We start from the raw sequence: 21,852 nt of genomic DNA, 5'->3' as shown, positions 1-21,852 counted from the left end.
AAACCCATTGTCTGGTGTCAGAATCAATGTAAATGAGAAAAGGTAATCAAAACATTTTACTGAAGATTTCTAAGGTGTTCAATTCATTGTTAGCTGGATTTTACAAATACTAATCAGTATGTATATTCAATTGATCGTTCTTTTCAACAGTATATTCCTGAAAGACGTTTCATTAAATACTTGGACTAGGTAAAACGGTAGATTGGATCAAATTTATCTCTCTTTCAATAACATTAAGTAGCTGGGTTCACTGTAGGAATTCAGTCTGATAAATAGAACTTATTTTTATAGTTTAGAAACAGATACGTGAGGATTAAGAGTAGAAGATACTCATAAGTTACTAGTACTTGACCTGATATGTCTTGGAAATATTGCTCGCATCTGCTGGGATCACTGGGTAAGTGATAATGAGGTTAGACACAGGGTATTAGGGAATAATGGTAAATCAGTTGATGACGTTGTGAATTTTCATCGTCTGAGGTGGTTGGGCCACATGTTACTTATGCCTGAACATCGATTACCGTGACGCACAATGCTGACTAGTATAGGGGGTGGTAGGAAGAGAGCTAGGGGCAGCCAAACCAAAACGTGGCATCAGTCCTTGAAGTCACTAACTTCTATTCTGAGCCATGTTGGTAGATGCAGACTACTTGGTTGGGGTCCGCGTGACTATCATAACCAATGGTTGGAGACTAGGTGACATGGCTGAGAATCGATCACAATGGCGTAGGTGTATACACTCTTTGTCATCCCTTAAACCTTGAGATTAAAATTGCTTCATATCTGTCTTTCTTCCTGTACTATATCCTTATGTACAATCTTTCTTTTAAATATTACTAAAATTGAATTAACTACTTCTATGAATCCGGTGTTCATCTTGTTGTGCTAATGAGGTATGGCTACTTGTACCGTTGTATATATATATGCCTGGTCCTAAGTTGTAGCTGACTGTCTGGCTGACTAACACAAAATAAGGATTTCATCATTTAATAGTTGAATTCATGAGTTAATTAAAGTTAGACCATCATGGAAAACTTCGCTGAAGACAATGGTGGATTGTGGTGCTATATCATGGATTGGTACTCATCATTAAATTATTAACATTAGACAATGATAGACAATGATAACCTAAAAAAAATTTAAAAAAATATTTATCGATTTGTTTATTTTTCCTTTTGGTGATAAACTTGAACGGAAATTGTCAATCACTAGATTTTGTTATTTCTGCTAATGTATATTTTTGTTTTAAACAGTCAACATTTCCTGACTGGTATATGGTATAGTGTCTTTTAATGTTGTCTTTATGATAGGTCGATACATTTTTTGTGATTATCAGAAGGGGGTTTTGTGAATATTATAGTCATTTTAATAGTTGAGATCATGAGTCAATTGAAGCTAGACTAGCATGGAAAACCTGGAAGCACTGGACGGCCGAACCGCCTTATTGTGGGACTCCTCAATGGCAGTGTGCATCCACGATCCCACCTCGCGAGATTCTAGCCCAGAACCTATCAGTTTCGCGCGTGAGCACTTAACCTATAGAACACTGAGCCGGTTGGCATTCAACAGTGTTAATGTCTAACTTCAACCAATCCACGAAATTGAGCAAATCATTCACCAATATCTTCAGTGAGTTGATATCTCACAACAGACCTGGTTGAACCCCACTGGTTACTGCTTCTCACTATGATTTTATCTTTTAATTTTTAAGATTTAAAAATACAAAAAAAAATATTGACAATCTAAAATATTTTTATTTATATTTTTCTTTTATTTAATTGATTTCTCTTTGTTTTCATCTTTTATTTGACAAAAAAACCCCCAAAAAAAAAATTTTTTAAAAATGACAAATTCCGGAAATTTCAAATTTTCGACCCACTCTCCCTCTCTCTCTCTCTCTGTCTCCACTCCTCTCTCTTTCTGTCTCCAACCCCCTTCTCTCCCTCTCATGATACTACCCACAGATACATGCATGCTCATATATGTTTAATATATGTAAACTGTCAATATATATGTACATATACTACTTATTAAATACTAGAATTAACATAATTATTATATCAGTAATCATTACTAGTCAAAGATATCCTACCATTATTAAACATGTACCTTGTCAAATTAGTTGTAAAAGCCTGCTAGAATATCTGTTTCCTATTATTATTATTATTATTATTATTATTATTATTATTAGTAGTAGTAGTAGTAGTAGTAGTAGTAGTAGTATCTTGACTATATATATTTACTATATCCTTTAAATTAGAACATAATTAAGCAACCATGATACCAACTAACAAGATTCAACCTAAAGATTGAATGTTACCTTTTTTAGTGTTTAAGGTGGTGGTGGTGGGGGTGGGTGGGGGGAAAGGGATCTAAATAAAACAGAAATTCAAAATTACGTAAAAAAAATGGGATAGAAATGTTTTTCTGTTTGTTTGTTTGTTTAGTTGGTTGGTTGTTTGGTTTTTCATTCCCGTCATTGTCATAGTACACAAAACAACAACAACAACCATAACGATAACCACAACGACAAATTTTAATCGTTTTTAAACGGAATCTATTTAATATTGAATGTGTTCTTCCGTTAGTAAATACATGGTAATGGGTTTTGTGAGTATAGTTGTGTATACACATATCTATATATGCATACATACATGGATAGAACCCTTAAAAATACAAAAAAAAAGAGAAAAAAGAAAAAAAAGAAAAAAGGGTTGTGAGGAAACATAGAAAAGAGAGAGACTATTAGTAACATAGGAAATAATTGTGTTCCATGTCAATAGAATATCCTGTTCTAATCAAATGACATTTAGTTATGTCATTTAAAGAGTTGCTTGTTGTTGTTGTCGTTGTTTGTTTGTTTGTTTTTACTGGATTTGGGGGGTATCATTTTTTTCTTTTTCCTTTTTCGATTTTGTTTTTTTAGAAATAAAAAAAGAAACAATCATTTTGATTATAGGAACATGGTGAAAATTAGTAGGCTTTACTGGAGAAGAGTGCTATATCGAAACATGGCACAACTAGCGGGGAGGGATAGTTGTTTTTGCACTGCTTACGCTCATTCGGGGTTTTTTTGGGGGGGGGCAGACTCATTTTTTCCATCTTTTTTGAACCCTAAATAATTATGCAATAACTCTTTGTAACATTTGTAATCATTTGTGGGTATAGGTAGAGTGGTTGATTAGGTCGAACTCCATCACCCACATTACCGCTCACGTTAGTACATAGGATGGTTGTCATGATTCAGGAGGCATGACGAGAACGTGTGAGTTGGGTTTTGCATCCCAATTTTAATTATATATATCCTTTTAATGTTAAATAGTTATGTATGATAATATAAATTATGTCATAACTTGAGACCATTGATCAATATCATATCATATGGATCGTGGATGCGCACTGCTGAGGAGTCCCACAATAGGATGAAACAGCCGTCCAGTGCTTCCAGGTTTTCCATGGTGGTCTAACTTCAAGTGATTCATGATCTCATCTATAAAATTACAAAAAATCTCCACAAAACCCCCTTGTCATATGTTCAAAGTTAGTAATCTATTTTTTTGTTATTTTCGGATTTGACCAATTACATTCTCAACCTTCATTGTTGACGTTGAACTAAAGTAAGCTGAGCTCTTATTGATTTGTTATTCTCAAGTCTTCTTTTTATCTTTCACTTTGATATTAAAGAGATGTTAGCAACTAACTTTTATATATTCAATTCGATTAGGACTCAAAACTTCATGTCTTTAACAAGTTGGTTTTCTATGGGATGAGGTCGCTAACTCCATATTCACCCCTCCTCCTTTAAACGGGCTTGGGACCGGTAATAACAATAACATTCAAATCATGAACCGACCAGTGTTAGATCACTATTAAAAACCTAGAAGCACTGAACTTCCGTTTCGTCTTAGTTTAAATCTTTTCAACAGTGTGTATCTAAGATCCCGCAAGTGGAATTGAACCCAGGATTTTCAATCTCACGAGCGAACGCTTAGCCTCTAGGCTACCGCACTGTCGATATCTGACTTCAATCAATCCAGGACATTGTGTGACGATCTTCCATTGTCTTCAGTGGGCAACTACCTCATATCCGAAATGGTTTAAGTAATAATAATAATTCATTTCAAAGGCATCTAGACGCATATTCCATTAAGACTGGTTATACACATGAATAGGTCAATGCGACGTAATATGATATGATTATTTAATAGACAATGAGACCTATGTAGAATCATGGAGTTATTGTTCCTAATGATAAATGTTTGGCAGCATGACTTTTTTTCGATGGCTTCATTCAGCCTTCCTTTTAACATTATCTCATATGATCAAATTGTTACTCGAAATGTGTATTATACATTCACGTTTGCACAGCCTTGTTCAAATAACCTACATTATGTCACCACACTTTGGAATTTGCACAAATGAGAATAATTGTTTTATATATGACTCACTGATAACACATTAGATAATACTCGCGGTGTATCATAAATTCAAGTGATCATCTATATTCAGTCATTCATAGAAGTAGAGCGAAACTGAGTTACCCTGGATCAAATCCACCAGGTAGTATCAGTTCCTGTAATAGTTCAGATAAACCTTGATGACGAGTATCAATAACAACAAATCTTAGGTCTACAGTTTCCTAACGACTATTATATATCATCTATCATGTAGAATTGTAGAGAAGCTGTATTAATGTAGAGTGTTGTAAACGGAAGAAAATGACATTCAGTTAATTAGTCCAACAACAACAGCAACAAAAGAATCATTTCCTGAACAAAGTTAATCAAATACAACACCATGAAATCACTTGACATATCCTATAACATTGTGAAGATTATATATTTACCTTAATAATTTCATTTATCTACATATGTAAACTAATTATATTACATAATCATATAAATGCATTAATTCCTATAAATAATGATCAGAAGGGGTTTTATGGATATTAGTCATTTTAATAGTTGAGATCATGAATCAATTGAAGCTAGACCATCATTGAAAATCTGAAAGCACTGGACGGCCGTTTCGTCCTATTATGGGACTCCTCAGTAGTGCACATCCACGATCTCGTCGTCCAGTGCTTCAAGGTTTTCCATGCTGGTCTAGCTTCAATTGAATTATGATCTCAACTATTAAAATTACTATAATATCCACAAAATAACCCTTTCTGATAATAATCAACATATGCTTACTAGTGGTTGGCTCCATGGGGTATTTCCTGGAGTTCTCGTAAAATTCATGACTAGTGGATTTCAACCTGGTCTGTTGTGAGAAAGTAACTCACTGAAGACAATGGTTTATATGTAGCTTAATTTCGTGGATTGATTGAAGTTGAGCCTTAAAATCGTTGAATATCGGCTTGCTCCATGGTCTAGTGGTTTAGTGCTCATGTACAAGACTGATAGGTCTTGGGTTGGAATCTCATCAGGTAGGATCATGGATTCAAAACTACTGAGGAATCCCACACTAGGACGGTTTGACCGTCAAATACTTCCAAGTTTTTCATGGTAGCCTCGCTTTCATTGATTCATGATCTTAACTACTAAAATATAAATAATTGTTTTGTTTTTTCTTTCTTTTTTTTCTCAAATATCTCTTCAATTATTCAATATATATATACAACATTTATATAACATGAATTATAAACATAATGCTACAAGCATGGTAAGCAGAGATGGATAGTGGCTAGCAGTGGAATCCAGGACGCGCGTTTCGTCCTATTTGGGACTCGTCAGCTGGATGTACCTGCATCTCAGAGTTGATATTCACTCTGGGACTCGAACCCAGTACCCTCGCTTCAAACGCCATCGCGTTATCCACTCGGCCACTGATGCTACAAGTTTCTATGTTTCCCCCCCCTCTCTCTCTCACACACACACATACACCTACACAAATAAACAAACAAACTATTCCATTTTCAAAAAAAAAAAACAAGAAACAAGCAAATTGAACACAATTAATTATTATCATTAAAAGCTTTAATTAAACTATTTTTTTTAATTGAACAATTATGTTTCATTATTAATTCAATGTTCAATGTTCAATATGTTCATATTTATCTAACATATATATTAATAAAACAAAAAAAGACTATTTCCTATGACCGAATTGGTTGCTTGTTTAAAAATTTCAAAAAAAAGAAAACATAAATTTATTTTGTTTGTTTGAACTAACAAAATTGATTATTTAAAAGTTAGAGGGAGGGAGAGAGAAGCGCGCGCGCGCCTACTCACATTTGAATGTTAACATATATACATATTCACATATTTGTTTAAAACTATTATACAGACAGATAGATGGGTAGATAGGTGGATAGATGGGTAGATACGTACATAGGTGAATAGATGGGTAGATAGGTAGATATTTAAGTCTTTGATGTCTTTTTTGTTTCAATTTTTTATAAAATGTTCGTTTTTTAAAAATTGTTCTTTCCGGATTGAAAATAAAGTTTTTGATTTAGTTTCTAATGACATATTTAAGTAGATAATAAGTTGAATGAATGAATGAATAAATTAAAGTTAGATTATAACTAGAAAAGTTGGCAGCATTGAATGATTGTTTCGTTTTATTATGCGACTCTTTAGTTATGAGCATTCAATGGTATTCATGTCTAACTTCAACCAATCCACCAAATTGAGCGATCCATCCACCAATATCTTCAGTGAGTTGATATCTCACAACACACGTGGTTTGAACTCCACTGGTTACTGCATCTCAATAGAACTCTAGGAAATGCCTCTTGAAGTCAGTCACTGATGAGCATATGATAATTATCGAAAGGGGTTTTTGTGGAGATTTAAGATTTTCATAGTTGAAAGCGTGAGTCAATTGAAGCTAGACTACCAGGGTGAGGTTGTGGATGCTCACTGCTGAGGAGTTCCACAACAGGACGAAACGGTCGTCAAGTGTTTCCAGGTTTTCCGTTGTGGTCTAGCTTTAATTGACTCATGATTTCAACTATGAAAATAAGTTAATAGTTACTAAAAAGTTAATAGTTGAGTGAATGAATAAATTAAAGTTAGATTATAACCAGAAAAGTTGGCAGCATTGAATGATTGTTTCGTTTTATTATGCGACTCTTTAGTTATGAGCATTCAATGGTATTCCTGTCTAACTTCAACCAATCCACCAAATTGAGCTACACATCCACCAATGTCATCAGTGAGTTGATATCTCCCAACAGACCTGGTTGAACTCCACTGGTTACTGCTTCTCACTAGAACTCTAGGAAATGCCTCTTGAAGTCAGTCACTGGTGAGCATATGATCATTATCAGAAGGGGGTTTGGTGGAGATTTTAGTAATTTTATATAGTTCAGATCATGAGTTAATTGAAGCTAGACCACCATGGAGAACCTGGAAGCACTGGACGGCCGTTTCATCCTATTCTGAGACTCCTCAGCAGTGCTCATCCACGATCCCGCACTCGAGAGATTCAAACTCAGGACCTATCAGTTTCGCACGCGAGCATTTAACCGATAGAACACTGAGCTGGCATCCAACAGTGTTAATGTCTAACTTCAACCAATCCACCGTTCACCAATAGTCTTCAGTGAGTTCCTATCTCACAACAAACCTGGTTAAACTTCACTGGTCACTGGTTCTCACTAGAACTCCAGGAAACAACTCTTGAAGCCAGTCAATAGTGAGCCTCATGATGATTATAATCTATAACTGACTTTAACTGAATAAGTTGACATAATTGAATGGTTGTTTCATCTTACTATAGGACTATTCAGCTGTACGCATTCAACGTTGTCTAACGTCGACCAATTCACGATACTGCACTACTATCTACCATTGTCTTCAATGAACAAACTGTTTCATACCAGACATAGTTGAACCCCCTTTGGTCACGGTTTCCCAACAAAACTCCAGGGAATCCAGTCAATAGTGAGCCTCATGATAATTATAATTCATAAAGTCCCTCTATTATTAAAAAGTATTGATAATTTTAATGAATACATGAAAGAAAATAATTAAAACATAAGTGTTTTTTCTAGAGATTGAATGGTTCTTGGGGGGAATGATTATTGTTGGACAATGTTATATTTGTCTATTTTTTAATTCTACTCAAATTCTGTCACTCAGGTTGAAATGTAATTTGACATCGGGTACACTATGTTGAAATGCTAATTAGTTAGAGTTAGAAGGAAGGAAAGTCTGATAAACATAAGTTTCATTATAGCCGGTAATTGTTAGTATGTTGTGTTTGAAATCTTGAAGGAATTGTAACTTCCTATAGGACTTGAATCTAGGGTATTCAACTTCATTGTGTGATAAATCATCATTGAGCTACGTGACTCACGACTGATCTTCTGTAGCACTCAGATACTTACAGCTGATGGATCACAGAGAAGTGACTAGAATCATGTATCTCTAGTCTTTAGTTAAAATTGAATTCGTGGGATTAAACTTCATGGAAACTAAGTCAATGGATTAATACTGACTAACTTGAGCCACCTAGTAATCAATAAATAGTAGCTCATATTTTACAATCTCAATCATCCTAATAAAATAGTGATACTTCAGTAAACGAATACTCAGGTGGGGATAATCAGTTTATTGATTGATACAAAATTACAGAATATCTTCGTAAAAATATGAGAACCATCGAAGTTATCCTTTTTTTCAACATTCAATAAATAAGCAAAGATGGTTGGTGTCTAGCAGTGGAATCTAGGACACACGTTTCGTCCTATTTCAAACTCGTCAACTGGGTGTACCTTCATCCCAGAGTTGATGTTCACTCTAGGACTCGAACCCAATACTGTCCGCTTCAAACGCGATAGCTTTATCCACCTAGCTACTGATTCCTGATAGCCACTTGCTTGTGAAACGGAGTGAAGCTTAAATTCACTTGGTATGCCAATAAGAGAAAGACTGATCAATTGCAGTCTTAAACATCAATGGGAAGATTCAAGTAAAGAATATCAAGGGAATTCAATAAATATTATTATTCCCAACATTTTCAGAGATTTTTTTCTCGTTTATGTAATCGATAACTGTTGCATAATAAAGGTGGAGAACTACGAAGGCCATCATCCAGAAGATACAGGTGTTTATCAACAGTTGTCTACGCAAGATACTTCGGATCCGTTGGCCAGACACTATCAGCAACAAGTTACTGTAGGAGAGAACAAACCAGATTCCAGCGAAGGAAGAAATCAGGAGGAAGCACTGGAAGTGGATAGGACACACATTGAGGAAAACATCCAATTGCGTCACAAGACAAGCCCTCACATAGAATCCTGAAGTTCAAAGGAGGATAGGAAGACCAAAGAACACATTACTCCGACAAATGGAGACAGACATGAGAAGAATGAACAAAAATTGGATAGAACTAGAAAGGAAGGCCCAGGACAAAGTGTGTTGGAAAATGCTGGTCGTCGACCTACGCTCTATCGTGGGTAACAGGCGTAAGTAAGTAAGTAAACATATTAAAGGGGAATTCTCGTCATAAAGTTCACTTCAAGTCTGAAATTTCATTCTATTCGTTGTTTTTATCCTACATGTCAATCTTGGGTTGTCCTACTATTTTCATAACATACAATTGGGGCAAACTTTAGACTTCTATAATGAAATATGATAAAAGGGATAATTTAATCAGATTCGAGAACATGACTCTTAGGTTCTTGCGCGAAAACTTCAAATAACGAGCATAAAAGTCAGTAGAGTAATATTCCTGAAGTCTTCAAGATGCAGTGAATAATGATGAAGAAGTACTTTTTGAGATTTTAGAGTAGAAATGATAATGTTAAGGCATATCAGATACTCAGTTCTTTCTTTATAGATTGTATATAACAAGTAAGTCAACATCCGCCATCCCACACACCAGACTTGAATTCAGGACCTTCGGTCTAGTTCGTGAATGCTTAGATTCTAGACCATCAAACCGGCATCCAGTGGTGTTAATGTCTAATTTCAACCAATCCACGATATTTCACCATTGTCTACCATCGTCTTCAGTGAGTAATTACCTCACACTAGACACAGTTGAACCCCATTGATCACAGCTTTTCACTTCTACAACTCCAGGATCGTTGATACACACTGCTAAAGATTCCCATATTATAACTCTTTGGCCATCCAGTACTTCCAGGTTTTCAATGGTCATCTAACATTGATCCATTCATGATATCAATCTAAACTTTACAATCTCCTCAACTCTATACAGACTATAAACAATTGTCTACAAATGACTAGTCACATTAAGAATAACTTATAAATCTTATGAATAATAGTTCAGATATGGTTGGCTCCATAATGAAAAATTCTTCATCTACTACACTCCATTTAAAAAGGAAAAAAAACAAACATAAAATATCCGGCATCCAACGGTGTTAATGTCTAATTTCAACCAGTCCACAATATTGCACCACCGTCTACTATTGTCTTCAGTGAGTAATTACCTCACACCAGTCACAGTTGAAACCCATTGATCACAGCTTCTCACTTCTAGAACTCCAGGATCGTAGATACACACTGCTGAAGATTCTCATATTTGAACAATATTTCACCACCGTCTACCATTGTCTTCAGTGAGTAATTGCTTCACACTAGACACAGTTGAACCCCATTGATCACAGCTTCTCACTTCTACAACTCCAGGATCGTTGATACACACTGCTGAAGATTCCCATGTTAGAACACTTTGGCGGTCTAGTGCTTCCAAGTTTTCAATGATGATCTAACATTAATCCATTCATGATATCAATCTAAACTGTGCAATCTCTATAACTCTATGCAGACTATAAACAATTGTCTACAAATGACTAGTCACATTAAGAATAACTTATAAATCTTATGAATAAAATATTCTTATATGGTTGGCTCCACTACTACACTCCATTTAAAAAGTAACAAAACAAACAAAACATAAAATATCCGGTTCTAGATGAAATTACAAAAATTTAACATTAAACGACATATTAACACGGATAAATTTTTCCCCTTATGTCAACTGTATTATTGATAATAACGGATAGATAAGAACCAGTTTAATGTATAGTTTTACCACACACATTTACTTCTATTATATTTAATGCGATGAATAGATTGTGTTAGTAAAGGGTACCTACCTACCTGCCTACCTACCTCCCTCCCTCCCTCCTTTCCTCCCTACCTACTTACCTACCTACCAACAAACCATTCAATGTTTTAATAATCTCTCATTTAAACCCATTAAAACAATAGTAATACTACTAATAATAATCGCGACAACTGATTACATTGTTAAACAGTTAACCTAATTTGTCTAGGGGCGTAGTAATTGTAATAGTTATTAATAATAATAATAATAATAATAAAAAACAACCCCTTACCCCTCCCCTTTCCCCCCCCAAAAAAACAACAAAAAAACCACACAAAAAAATTACAAATCATGTATCTATCTTACCATAATCTATACTCTATTCACCTGACTTGAATAAATAGATATCCGGTTTATGTTTTAAGACAAATAATGAATGAATGTTTTATTTATTTAGTTAATAAACAATTTTCTACTAAGAAAGTTTATCACAGATTTTATCTTATATATATATATATATTTATCATTAGTTTATTGTTGTTATGTTTGTCGTTGAGTGAATGAGTGAATGGGGATGATGGAGGGTGATGGTGATGGTAGTTGTGGTGGTGGTGATGATGATGATGGGGGTCTAACAACAACAACAACACACACACACACATATATATATATATATATATATACTAATAGAGAGAATAATAATAATACGATTCATTGTTAATCTGATTAAGGGAATTGGATAGGGTGAGGCTATTTTGCTGTTGCTACTATTATTATTACTACTATTATAATAAAGAACATAGTAGTTAATTGTTTTAAAACGACAAACGGAAATAATCATAATATAGAAAGAAAAAATTGTTGATTATCATGATTGTATAAATGGTAATTTCTTTTTCCTTTGTAAAGAAAGGATATAGATAGATAGATTGGCTTAGTTTAAGATGTTATTACGGTGAAGTGTGTTGATAGTGAATGAATGAATAGAAGTAATAATGATAATTGAAACATTTAATAGGATTGTATGAATTTGTTAGTAAACTGATTGACACTAACATTTCACTGATATAGTACTGTTATAGTTGAATTTATGAGTCAATTGAAGCTAGACTATCATTGAAGACGTGGAAGCAGTGGACGGACATTTCGTCCTATTGTGGGGCTCCTCAGCAGTACGCACCGGTTGCTCAACTTTGTGGATTGGTTGAAGTTATATATATGAACACCATTGGATGCCGGCCGGATCAGTGATCTAGTGGTTAAGTGCTCTGGCACGAGACTGATAGGTCCTGGGTTCGAATCTCGTTAGGCGAGATCGTGAATGCGCACTGTTGAGGAGTTTCAAAATAGGACGAAACGGCCGTCCAGGGTTTTCAGGTTTTCCACGGTGGTCTAGTTTCAATTGACTCTTGATTTTAACTATATCAAAAAGAAAATTGTTGATTATCATGATTGTATAAATGGTAATTTCTTTTTCCTTTGTAAAGAAAGGATATAGATAGATAGATTGGCTTAGTTTAAGATGTTATTATGGTAAAGTATGTTGATAGTAAATGAATGAATAGAAGTAATAATGATAATTGAAACATTTAATAGGATTGTATGAATTTGTTAGTAAACTGATTGACACTATCATTTAACTGGTATAGTATTGGTATAGTTGAATTTATGAGTCAATTGAAGTTAGGCTACCATGGAAAACCTGGAAGCACTGGATAGCCGAATCGTCCTATTGTGGGACTCTTCAGTAGTGCGTATCCATAATCCTGTCTCGTGAGATTCCAACTCAGGACCTAACAGTTTCGCGCATGAGCGCTTAACTACTAGATCACTGAGCTAGCCGGCATCCGGAGGTGTTAATGTCTAACTTCAACAAATCCATGAAATTGAGCAACCGTCTACCAATGTCTTCAATGAGTTACTATCTCACAACAGACCTGGTTGAACTCCACTGATCACAGCTTCTCACTAGAACTCTAGGAAATACTTCATGGAGCCAATCACTAGTGAACATATGTTGATTATTATCAGAAAGGGTTATTTTGTGGAGATTTTAGTAATCTTATAGTTGTTGTGATGGAAGACACTGACAAAATGTAGAGTTAAATTCATTTTGTATTGTTTGTTTGAATCTTCCCATTGATGTTTAGGACTACAATTGATCAGTCTCTTATTGGCCTCAATATAGCCTTAATTCACAAGTATCAACTCTGAGATGCAGGTACATCCAGCTGACGAGTCCCAAATAGGACGGAACTCGCATCAAACTGGATTCCACTGCTAGTCATTATCCGTCTTTGCTTAAAATGTTGAGTTGTTGTTGATTATTTCTTGCTTCAAGCGATGATGTAAACATTATTTAGAGTGTGTTATTCCATCTTGAACTGTAAACTTTCATTTTAGGATAAGTTTGTATCAGCTCCTGAACTAATGATAATTAATGAGAAAGTTGAGCATGTCAACCAATTTATTAACTTTTGAAGTTATATTTATCCTGGTGGATTGGAGCCTGACGACTGGCGCCACATGTTATATGGATGGGATGTTCGTCCGCCAACTAAAAGACTAGTGTATTGTACACCAGTTCGTTCTGTTGTACATTTTAAAATAAAGGGGATTCATAGGTTACTAATATTTGACCACAGATCATCGATCACAGCATACTAGTTAAATATGGAAAATCGACTGATGAGTTAATAAATGTTTATCAGTTGAGGTGGTTGGGATATTTGTTACGTATGTCCAACTATCCCCTACATTGATGGGAGACGTCTGATGTACGACTAAGATGGAAGAAAGCTAGGATCAGCCAAACTGATATATAACACCAGTCCATGAAGTCAGTGATAAATGAACTAAGCCATATTTATAAGTTTCCACTGATAGATTGGAGTCCATGTGGTTACTGTAACCAATGATTAGAAACTTCTATGGACATAGCTCAGAATCGTTCAAAATGGCTCAGGTTCATTCATTCCTTGACGTCCTTTAGAACTTGAGTCCCGAAATCTACTTACATCTGAAATGATAATGGTTAGTGTATGACCACTTCAGTATCCATTTATTACTACACTTGCTTCTGTAAAACTGAGAATATTAGTCATTCTTTTCACATTTCATACAACAAAGTCCCAGAACAGTATCTTGTATTGTTGAAAAGAGTTAGAAGTGGATCCATGGTAATTTCAATAAAAGAACACTGTGAATATGTGTCATGTTATCATAAGTGACTTATCATTTAGAATCATGTACCAGCTGTGTAGAGACAGTGTCCTTCTGTCTCATTTAGATTGACAAAGTCTCTATCATTTGCATAGAAAGCCCGAAATGTTTTCTTAAACCTACATATTCACTCCCTTCTCTTGTCCATTTCGATAATTTTAGCTCCACTGGTGTTAATCCGTGTTAGGTAGAGATAGGTGTCTATCTCAGTACAATGGAAGATGGTCACACAATTTAGTGGATTAGTTGAAGTTTGACATTAACAACGTTGGATGCTAGTTCAGTGATCTAGAGGTTGAGTGTTTGCGCGCGAGACGGATGGTCCTGAGTTGGAGTCACACGTGCAGGATCATGGATGCGCACTGCTGAGGAGTCCCATGATAGGACGATTTGGCTGTCCAGTAGTTCCAGGTTTTAAATACTGATCTAACATTGGTCAATTCATGATCTCAATGAAAAACTTAACAATCTCCACAACCCCATATCGGTAATTTTAAATGGGAAACATTGTATATCTGTACTGAGAGGTGGTGTTATGAGGAGTAATGACTTAATCTATTGGAGAAAGAATGACCTATGAAATAGACTTTCTTCATATGTCATTTCGATTTAATTACGGGATCGAATCCATATCATTAGTCCTTGTGTTTTCACTATTTGTCGTCGGATTAGGGTTTTCACTACCGGTCAGAAGTCAGTTAAATATTCATCTGATATAACAGTGATAGATATGACACATACGCCTTTAAGCACTAGCCCAATGGTCGCCTACCTTATTGATTGAAAAGTTTTTATGTAGATTGGTGTAATGTGTAATTTGTATTGATCACAGATTAATCTTAGTTAAGGTATTATGGAAAACTAAGGAGCATTAGACGGATGTTTCGTTTTAGTCTGGGGCGTTCAGTAGTGAACATTAACTGCCCTACAAAAGATTGGACCCAGAACCTTAAGTTTTTGCAACGAAAGCTGAACTATTAATATCACTGCACACACCTTCATTGGTTCAATTCGAACTTCAATCAGTTTGCGATATATGACGATAATCATCCAGCATACACAAACTCCAACACTTACGAATGTCCATTAGAACTTCTAGATTACTAATGAGCTAGCTATTACGGTTTGATCGAAGGAGCTTTGTACAAGCTGTCAGTGATTCCTGACAGTTTAACATTAAAATACACTTTAAAACAGAGACTTTCATTAGGTTCATGGAATTTAAGTCTTCCAAAAGACTTTTTTCTTTTCCTTTTTATGTCATTTAGCCAGATTCTTTCATTCTATCTTCTATGCTTAAATATTAAAATTAACATAAGGATTCATGGAGTAAACCATCTTTAACTCTTGAGAAATAATCGTAATATTTTTTATCCTTACATCATTAGTTGACAACTATTGAAAACTAGGAGGCTCTGGAAAGATGCTTGATTCTAGTATGACACTCAGTAGTGTTAGTCCATGACACCATAAGAGGCCTAACAGAAAACCTTCAGGTCTCTTGGGAAGGGATTAACATCTAAAGTACTGACTGACATCTAGTGGTTTAGATTTATAACTCCAGTCAATTCACGATATTGGGTGGCTATCATCTAATAGCTGGATCATATTCATCTCTTGTATGACATTGTTTAAACTTCACTGGTTATGATTTCTCACTAAAACCATGAAAATTATCTCTTCAAGTTAATCACTAGTGAGCACATGTGTTCTGTTAGTAACATGAAACAAAATGGTTGTCTTGTGCTATCTGGTTTTTAATGGCTATCTGACTAAAATCAGTTGGTAATGCAAAGTGAAAAAATTCAATAGTCACCACAGACCACCTGTACTACAAACAATACGATAACATTATTCGTACCCAAACCAAGACCTAATGACTTGGGTTCAATTCACGACTGTGGGGTCTTGTATAACCACTGTTTAGGAATCACATACTACAGCGAAACGGCCGTCCAGTGCTTCCACGTTTTCAATAGATGTCGAACTGAAATAGACTAGTGATTTCAAATAAAAATGAAATCTATTTATCTTTTGCATGATATTACTTCGTCAAAATTATGGGTATGGGGTTGTGAAGATTAATATGATTTTGATTGAGATCATAAACCGATTGATGTTAGGTCAACATTGAAAACCTGGAATTACTGGAAGGCCATTTCGTCCTATCATGGGACTCCTCGGCTGTACGCAATCACGATCCCACTCATCAGACTCGAACCCAGGCCCTACAGTCTCGCACGTGAACTGTTAATATTTCGATCATTGAAATAGCATCCAACAGTGTTAATGTCTAACCTCAACCAATTCACAAAATTGCGCGACCTATCTCTACCTGACACAGATTAGCTCCACTGATTACGATTTATCACTAGAACTTCAAGAATTCATTCATGAAACTAGTCACTAGTAAGCACACAGTCATCATCAGAATGGGGTTATGGAGATCATCAATCAATCATCAACATCAATCGGTTCATATTCTTAGTCATAATCAAGATTTAGGAACCAATTAGTTGGAAAGAAAACAAACAAACATAACATATGAAATGATGAATTCACTTGGTATTGTTTGTTTGAATCTTCCCATTGATGTTTAGGACTGCAATTGATCAGTCTCTTATTGACATACGTGCATACTGTGCGTATTGCCTTGATGTTGTCTTAATTCACAAGCATTATAAGCACAGATGGATAGTGGCTAACAGTGGAATCCAGGACATACGTCTCGTTCTATTTTGGAGCTCGTCAACTGGATGTACCCACATCTCAGAATTGATGTTCACTCTGGGACTCCAACCCAATTCCTTTCGCTTCAAATGCTATCACATTATCCACTCAGCTACTGATTCCCGATAGCCACTTGCTTGTGCAATTATACAACACATACATCATCACATACATACACACATACATGCATATATACATACATACATCTAAAAAAAGACAAAATCATTTAATCCAGTTAGAGTTGAAACAAAATTTTTCCTTCTCTAAATGAATAATACCCACCTCTTAACCCATCTATATATATGAGAATATACATAACAACAAAAGCTTTTCATCCAATCAAATTTCTACAATTTTGTACTTATGACAATTTACTTTTGTTTCCTCATTGTTGTTGTTGTCGTGGTGGTGGTGGTGGTGATGGTTGTTGTTTGTCCCTATCATCAATACATCACCCTATACAAAATGCATTCTCGAACTATATATATATATATATATATATATATATATACAAGAGAGAAAAAAAATGTTTTTCTCCCTAACCCGTAAAAACCAAAAAAAACAAAAAACAAAATTGTATTCTCCACCCTACTCAAAAATTTAGATAATTTTTTTCTTAAAAGGAACCCTTTCATGATAATTTTTTTTAATTTTAAACCAATACACGGTTTATTTCATTAGTGACATAAATGAGAGAGATATGTATATCTATAATTGTTACTAATCATATTTAATCATGATAGAAAAGGAAGGGGACAAAGAAAAAGGTAATAATAACACTTTATAGATTATCACAGTTTGTTGTTGTTGTTGTGACGGTGTGTATGTGTGGGGTGGGTGGGTGAGTGATAGGGTAGGGGTGGTGGTGGGAACTCAATAAAACTTGTGGATAAATGCATGTCTAATAACATTTAAAAAAGAAGATAACATAAGGATTGCTATTTATGGTTTTTCTTCTTTTTTTAACACTTCTGAGATATGTCGGTAAAAGTATAAGTTATATAATGTTATGTAATATATATATATATACAATACGGTTCATTGACTACAAATTGATATTATGTAATCATCATTGAGTATGTTACATAATCTTAGTCAATCCCAAACAGATGAGCTTGATCTTAGTAAATCCGGTGATATTCATTTATTGAATTCATCATCTTCTATGACATTATCATCGTCATCATCATCATCTTCATCATCTTCTTCAATGTTATTAACTTCTCCAACATTGATATCGACATCATCATCGTCGTCGTCTTCGTCGTCAACATCTCCAACATGTTTAACTGTATCATCAATTCATGAAATATATCAATCAAGATCATTTATGATCAATGATATTTTAGATCGATCTAATCAGACTACTTATAATAGCATTGTTAATAATAATCATGAAAAAGATAAAGGATACAAATTATACAATGAACAAGAAGATATACAGATGAACTATGATCTTAATGGATATATAAAGCACAGAATGATTCCATGTGATGAATATAAACAAAATAATCTGAAACGGAAATATACTACTGATAATAATACTACTAATAATAATTATAATGATGATTATCCATTCTCAAATACAATGAAGAATGAAAGAAGAACAAGTACACCATTGATGACCAATGAAGAAGATTGTCATTCATATATGAATATAGATCATAAAAAGATATTCATCAATCATATGAAATATCAATTAGATCAACATGATGAACATTCTGTTGATGATACAAGACAATTGATAGAAGGAAAGTTGAAAGAACATTATTCTGTTAAAGGTAAATACGATACTTTCTTTCTAATATTCATTAATTGTATCCCTATACTATTACTACTGGTTAGCGTTTTTTTTTAACGAGTTGGTTTTCTACAGGATAGGGTCGCTAACCCTATGCCCAACCCTTCACCTTTACCTGGGTTTGGGACCGGCAGTAGCCTCCAGAGGAGCTACAGGCCTATGCTTCATTAGGAGTAACAGTCGTAAGTAAGTAAGTATACTACTACTACTACTACTAATAATAATAATAATAGTAAACGTATCTGTAAGGGTATATTAATGATAAGGACTAGCGTTGATACAGTACATAAATGTACGTATTGAGAGCATCAGATCAATATATTGACATTTTGTTTCATATCTCTTTTATAGTAAAATTGAATAGAGGTTAACAATGAAATTTAATACATGTGTTTCATCCTATGATGGACTCATCAGCTGGATGTAGCTGAGGCTAAGTTAGTTAAGAATAATAATAGTCTTTTTTATATTCAGTACTATATGTTCAGTAGTTAACAAGCTGGTTCTTATGAACTCTGGAAAAACATATATATATATATATATATATATATATAATTTCCCCTAAATGCCCTGGTACGACCGAGAGTGGAGAGAGTCCACTCTCCCTCTCCAAATGCTCTCACATAGTCACGCGTATAAAGCATCTGACAGGAAGTCCTACTCACTGCCTTCTCGTGGTGGGGGTGTTGTTTACGAAATTGGGAGGACGAAAAGCGAATGTCCGACGATTAAACCGGGTTGGTAGACACAGAAATTCCACCTAGGGGAGTTGGAAAACCCTGATTCAAAACCAATGCTGCACATGCTTTGGCTACAGTATCCTGAGGGAACAAATGGCGTATGAATCAATCGTTGGTCACCGACTACCATGGTAGTGCATCTCATTACGATGCTCCACTGCCTTGTGGATAAGGTTTTTAGGTCAAGGGCTTCGGCTGTGGCCCTTTAAGTAAACTATTTGCTTCAGTTTGGGCACCTGGTTCCTCCTCATGAGATTTGAACCCAGGACCTTTCAGTCTCGCTCGCGAGCGCTTAACCACTAGACCACTGATCCGGCTGATATCCAACGGTGTTAATGTTTAACTTCAACTAATCCACGAAATTGAGCAACAGTCCACCACTGCGCACTGCTGAGGAGTCCTACAATGGGACGAAACGGCCGTCCAGTGCTTCCACGTTTTCCATGATGGTCTAGCTTCATTTGATTCTATTTGTTTCTGCAACCATTTTGGCGCATGTTCATACACCCTAATTTTGAGATCACGATTTCTCCTCCCTATGTTTATGTGACCACACACACAATTAAATTGGACCTTGTTCTTTCTTTGATAATAATCCGAAGTTAAGAAACAATTAAGATAATAAAACTCAATGAATATCTATCATCGCAATACGCATAGTATGCAGATATGCCAATTAGAGACTGACCAGTTGCAGTCCTAAAAATCAATGGGAAGATTCAAACAAACAATACTAAGTGAGTTTAAACTTCACACCATTACAAAATCAAGTGGCTATCAGGACTCAGTAACTGAGTGGATAACGCGATGGCATTTGAACCGAAAGGTACCGGTTTCAAGTCCCAAAGTGAACATCAACTGTGAGATGCCGGTACATCAAGTTGACGAGTCCCAAATAAGACGAAACGCGCGTCGTGGATTCCACTGCTAGCCACTATCCGTCTTTGCATACAATCTATCATCATAGTTTTTAAATGGGTCAAATAAGGTTACTATTTGGCTTGTTGTCTCACATTAGGACGATTTTGCCGTCCAATGCTTGCAGGTTTTTCATGGTGGTCTAGCTTCAATTGACTCATGATTTCAACTATAAAAAATTACTAAAATCTCCACAAACCCCCCTTTTGAAAAGTATGAATCGAAATTCTTTTGGCGGTACCGGTTCCTTGAGAATCCAGGTATACTTTGCTGAAGAGCGCCAGCTAGCATAAAATCTATGTCTACCAGGGTTTCCTCTTGACTACTTCCAATGGGATGAAACTGATATTTTAAACTCTACCACTGGTCACAATACATCTAATATATATATCAACTTATACAAAACTGGTCAGAAGTTAATCAATCAAGGAAACCAATTAAAGTAAAAGACTAAATAAAGATAATGAAATCTATGAAGACAACTAATTATAAATAGGTTCATTATGTAGTGAACAAGAATACAGGTGGAGACAATCGAATGTATTTGACACGAAGATTACAGACTATCTCACTCAAATCTAACAACCATACAGTAAACAATTAATTTGCAAACTATCATTCAATTGTCTCAATCTTGATTGTTCCTTCTAAGATATCAGTCCATAGTCTCCGATTTTTATTGTTCATACATTTTCATACCAAATACGTTTCGTTTCCATTCTTTCGTTATCGATCTTCTATTGAAATACATTCAATGCCTGACCATCGTCATATACTACTTATGTGGATGTAAACAACCCATACCACAATTAGTACGAACTGATATAACGTTTATGGAATGACTATGCATCATATCTCTTCATAAAGTAATCACTGACGATGTTTATTAGAATAGTAATAAAAACTCTAAAATTAAATCATATCACGGAAGAAAATGACAAAACATTTGAACCTATCAACTACTGATTACTATAAAGGATGTTCTGAATAGTGTGAATGGAGAATTGACAGATTAATCTCTTATTAAATTCGCTTTTCTCTCATTGGTGGGAATCAGCACATTCATATATCAAACACGGCACGCGAGCACTCACACCAGATAACATTTTATATATGTGTTTACTTAGCAACTAAAAACAGGTCGTTACACTGAATCATGTTCTTGTTTCTATGGTTAATTTTCGTTCATTAGTATTGAATTTTATTAAAAGATATTCAGATCATTTTAGCTATTATCATGTAGAAATGTTGAATAAACTATACTATTGAATTCACTTGGTATTGTTTGTTTGGATGCCAGTCAGCTCAGTGGTTCTAGGGGTTAAGCGTTCAAACGCAAGACCGATACGTCATGGGTTCGTATCTCGTGAGGCGGAATCGTGGATACACACTGCTGAGTAGTCCCAC

General features: G+C 35.1%; 1 protein-coding gene and 1 non-coding gene across 2 annotated transcripts; one reads left to right on the top strand and one right to left on the bottom strand.

Annotated features, from left to right (window-relative positions):
- Window positions 1-5,767: 5,767 nt before the first annotated feature.
- Smp_tRNA_02093_Gln_TTG.1.1 lies at window positions 5,768-5,833 on the bottom strand. The gene has a single exon. It is a non-coding gene (tRNA).
- A 12,363-nt stretch (window positions 5,834-18,196) lies between these two features.
- On the top strand, window positions 18,197-21,287 carry Smp_123140 (hypothetical protein; the record flags this gene model as incomplete). The annotated part of the gene is made up of 3 exons (XM_018797937.1): window positions 18,197-18,476; window positions 18,648-18,767; window positions 21,259-21,287. 3 exons carry the CDS (start codon window positions 18,197-18,199, stop codon window positions 21,285-21,287), a joined length of 429 nt encoding a protein of 142 aa, XP_018652928.1.
- Between the last annotated feature and the right edge of the window lie 565 nt (window positions 21,288-21,852).

Source organism: Schistosoma mansoni, chromosome 6 (genome assembly GCF_000237925.1).
Source record: "Schistosoma mansoni strain Puerto Rico chromosome 6, complete genome".
NCBI classification, from domain to species: Eukaryota; Metazoa; Platyhelminthes; class Trematoda; order Strigeidida; family Schistosomatidae; genus Schistosoma; species Schistosoma mansoni.
The sequence above is the reverse complement of the archived record's forward strand: the minus strand, read 5'-3'. Positions and strand labels throughout refer to the sequence as shown.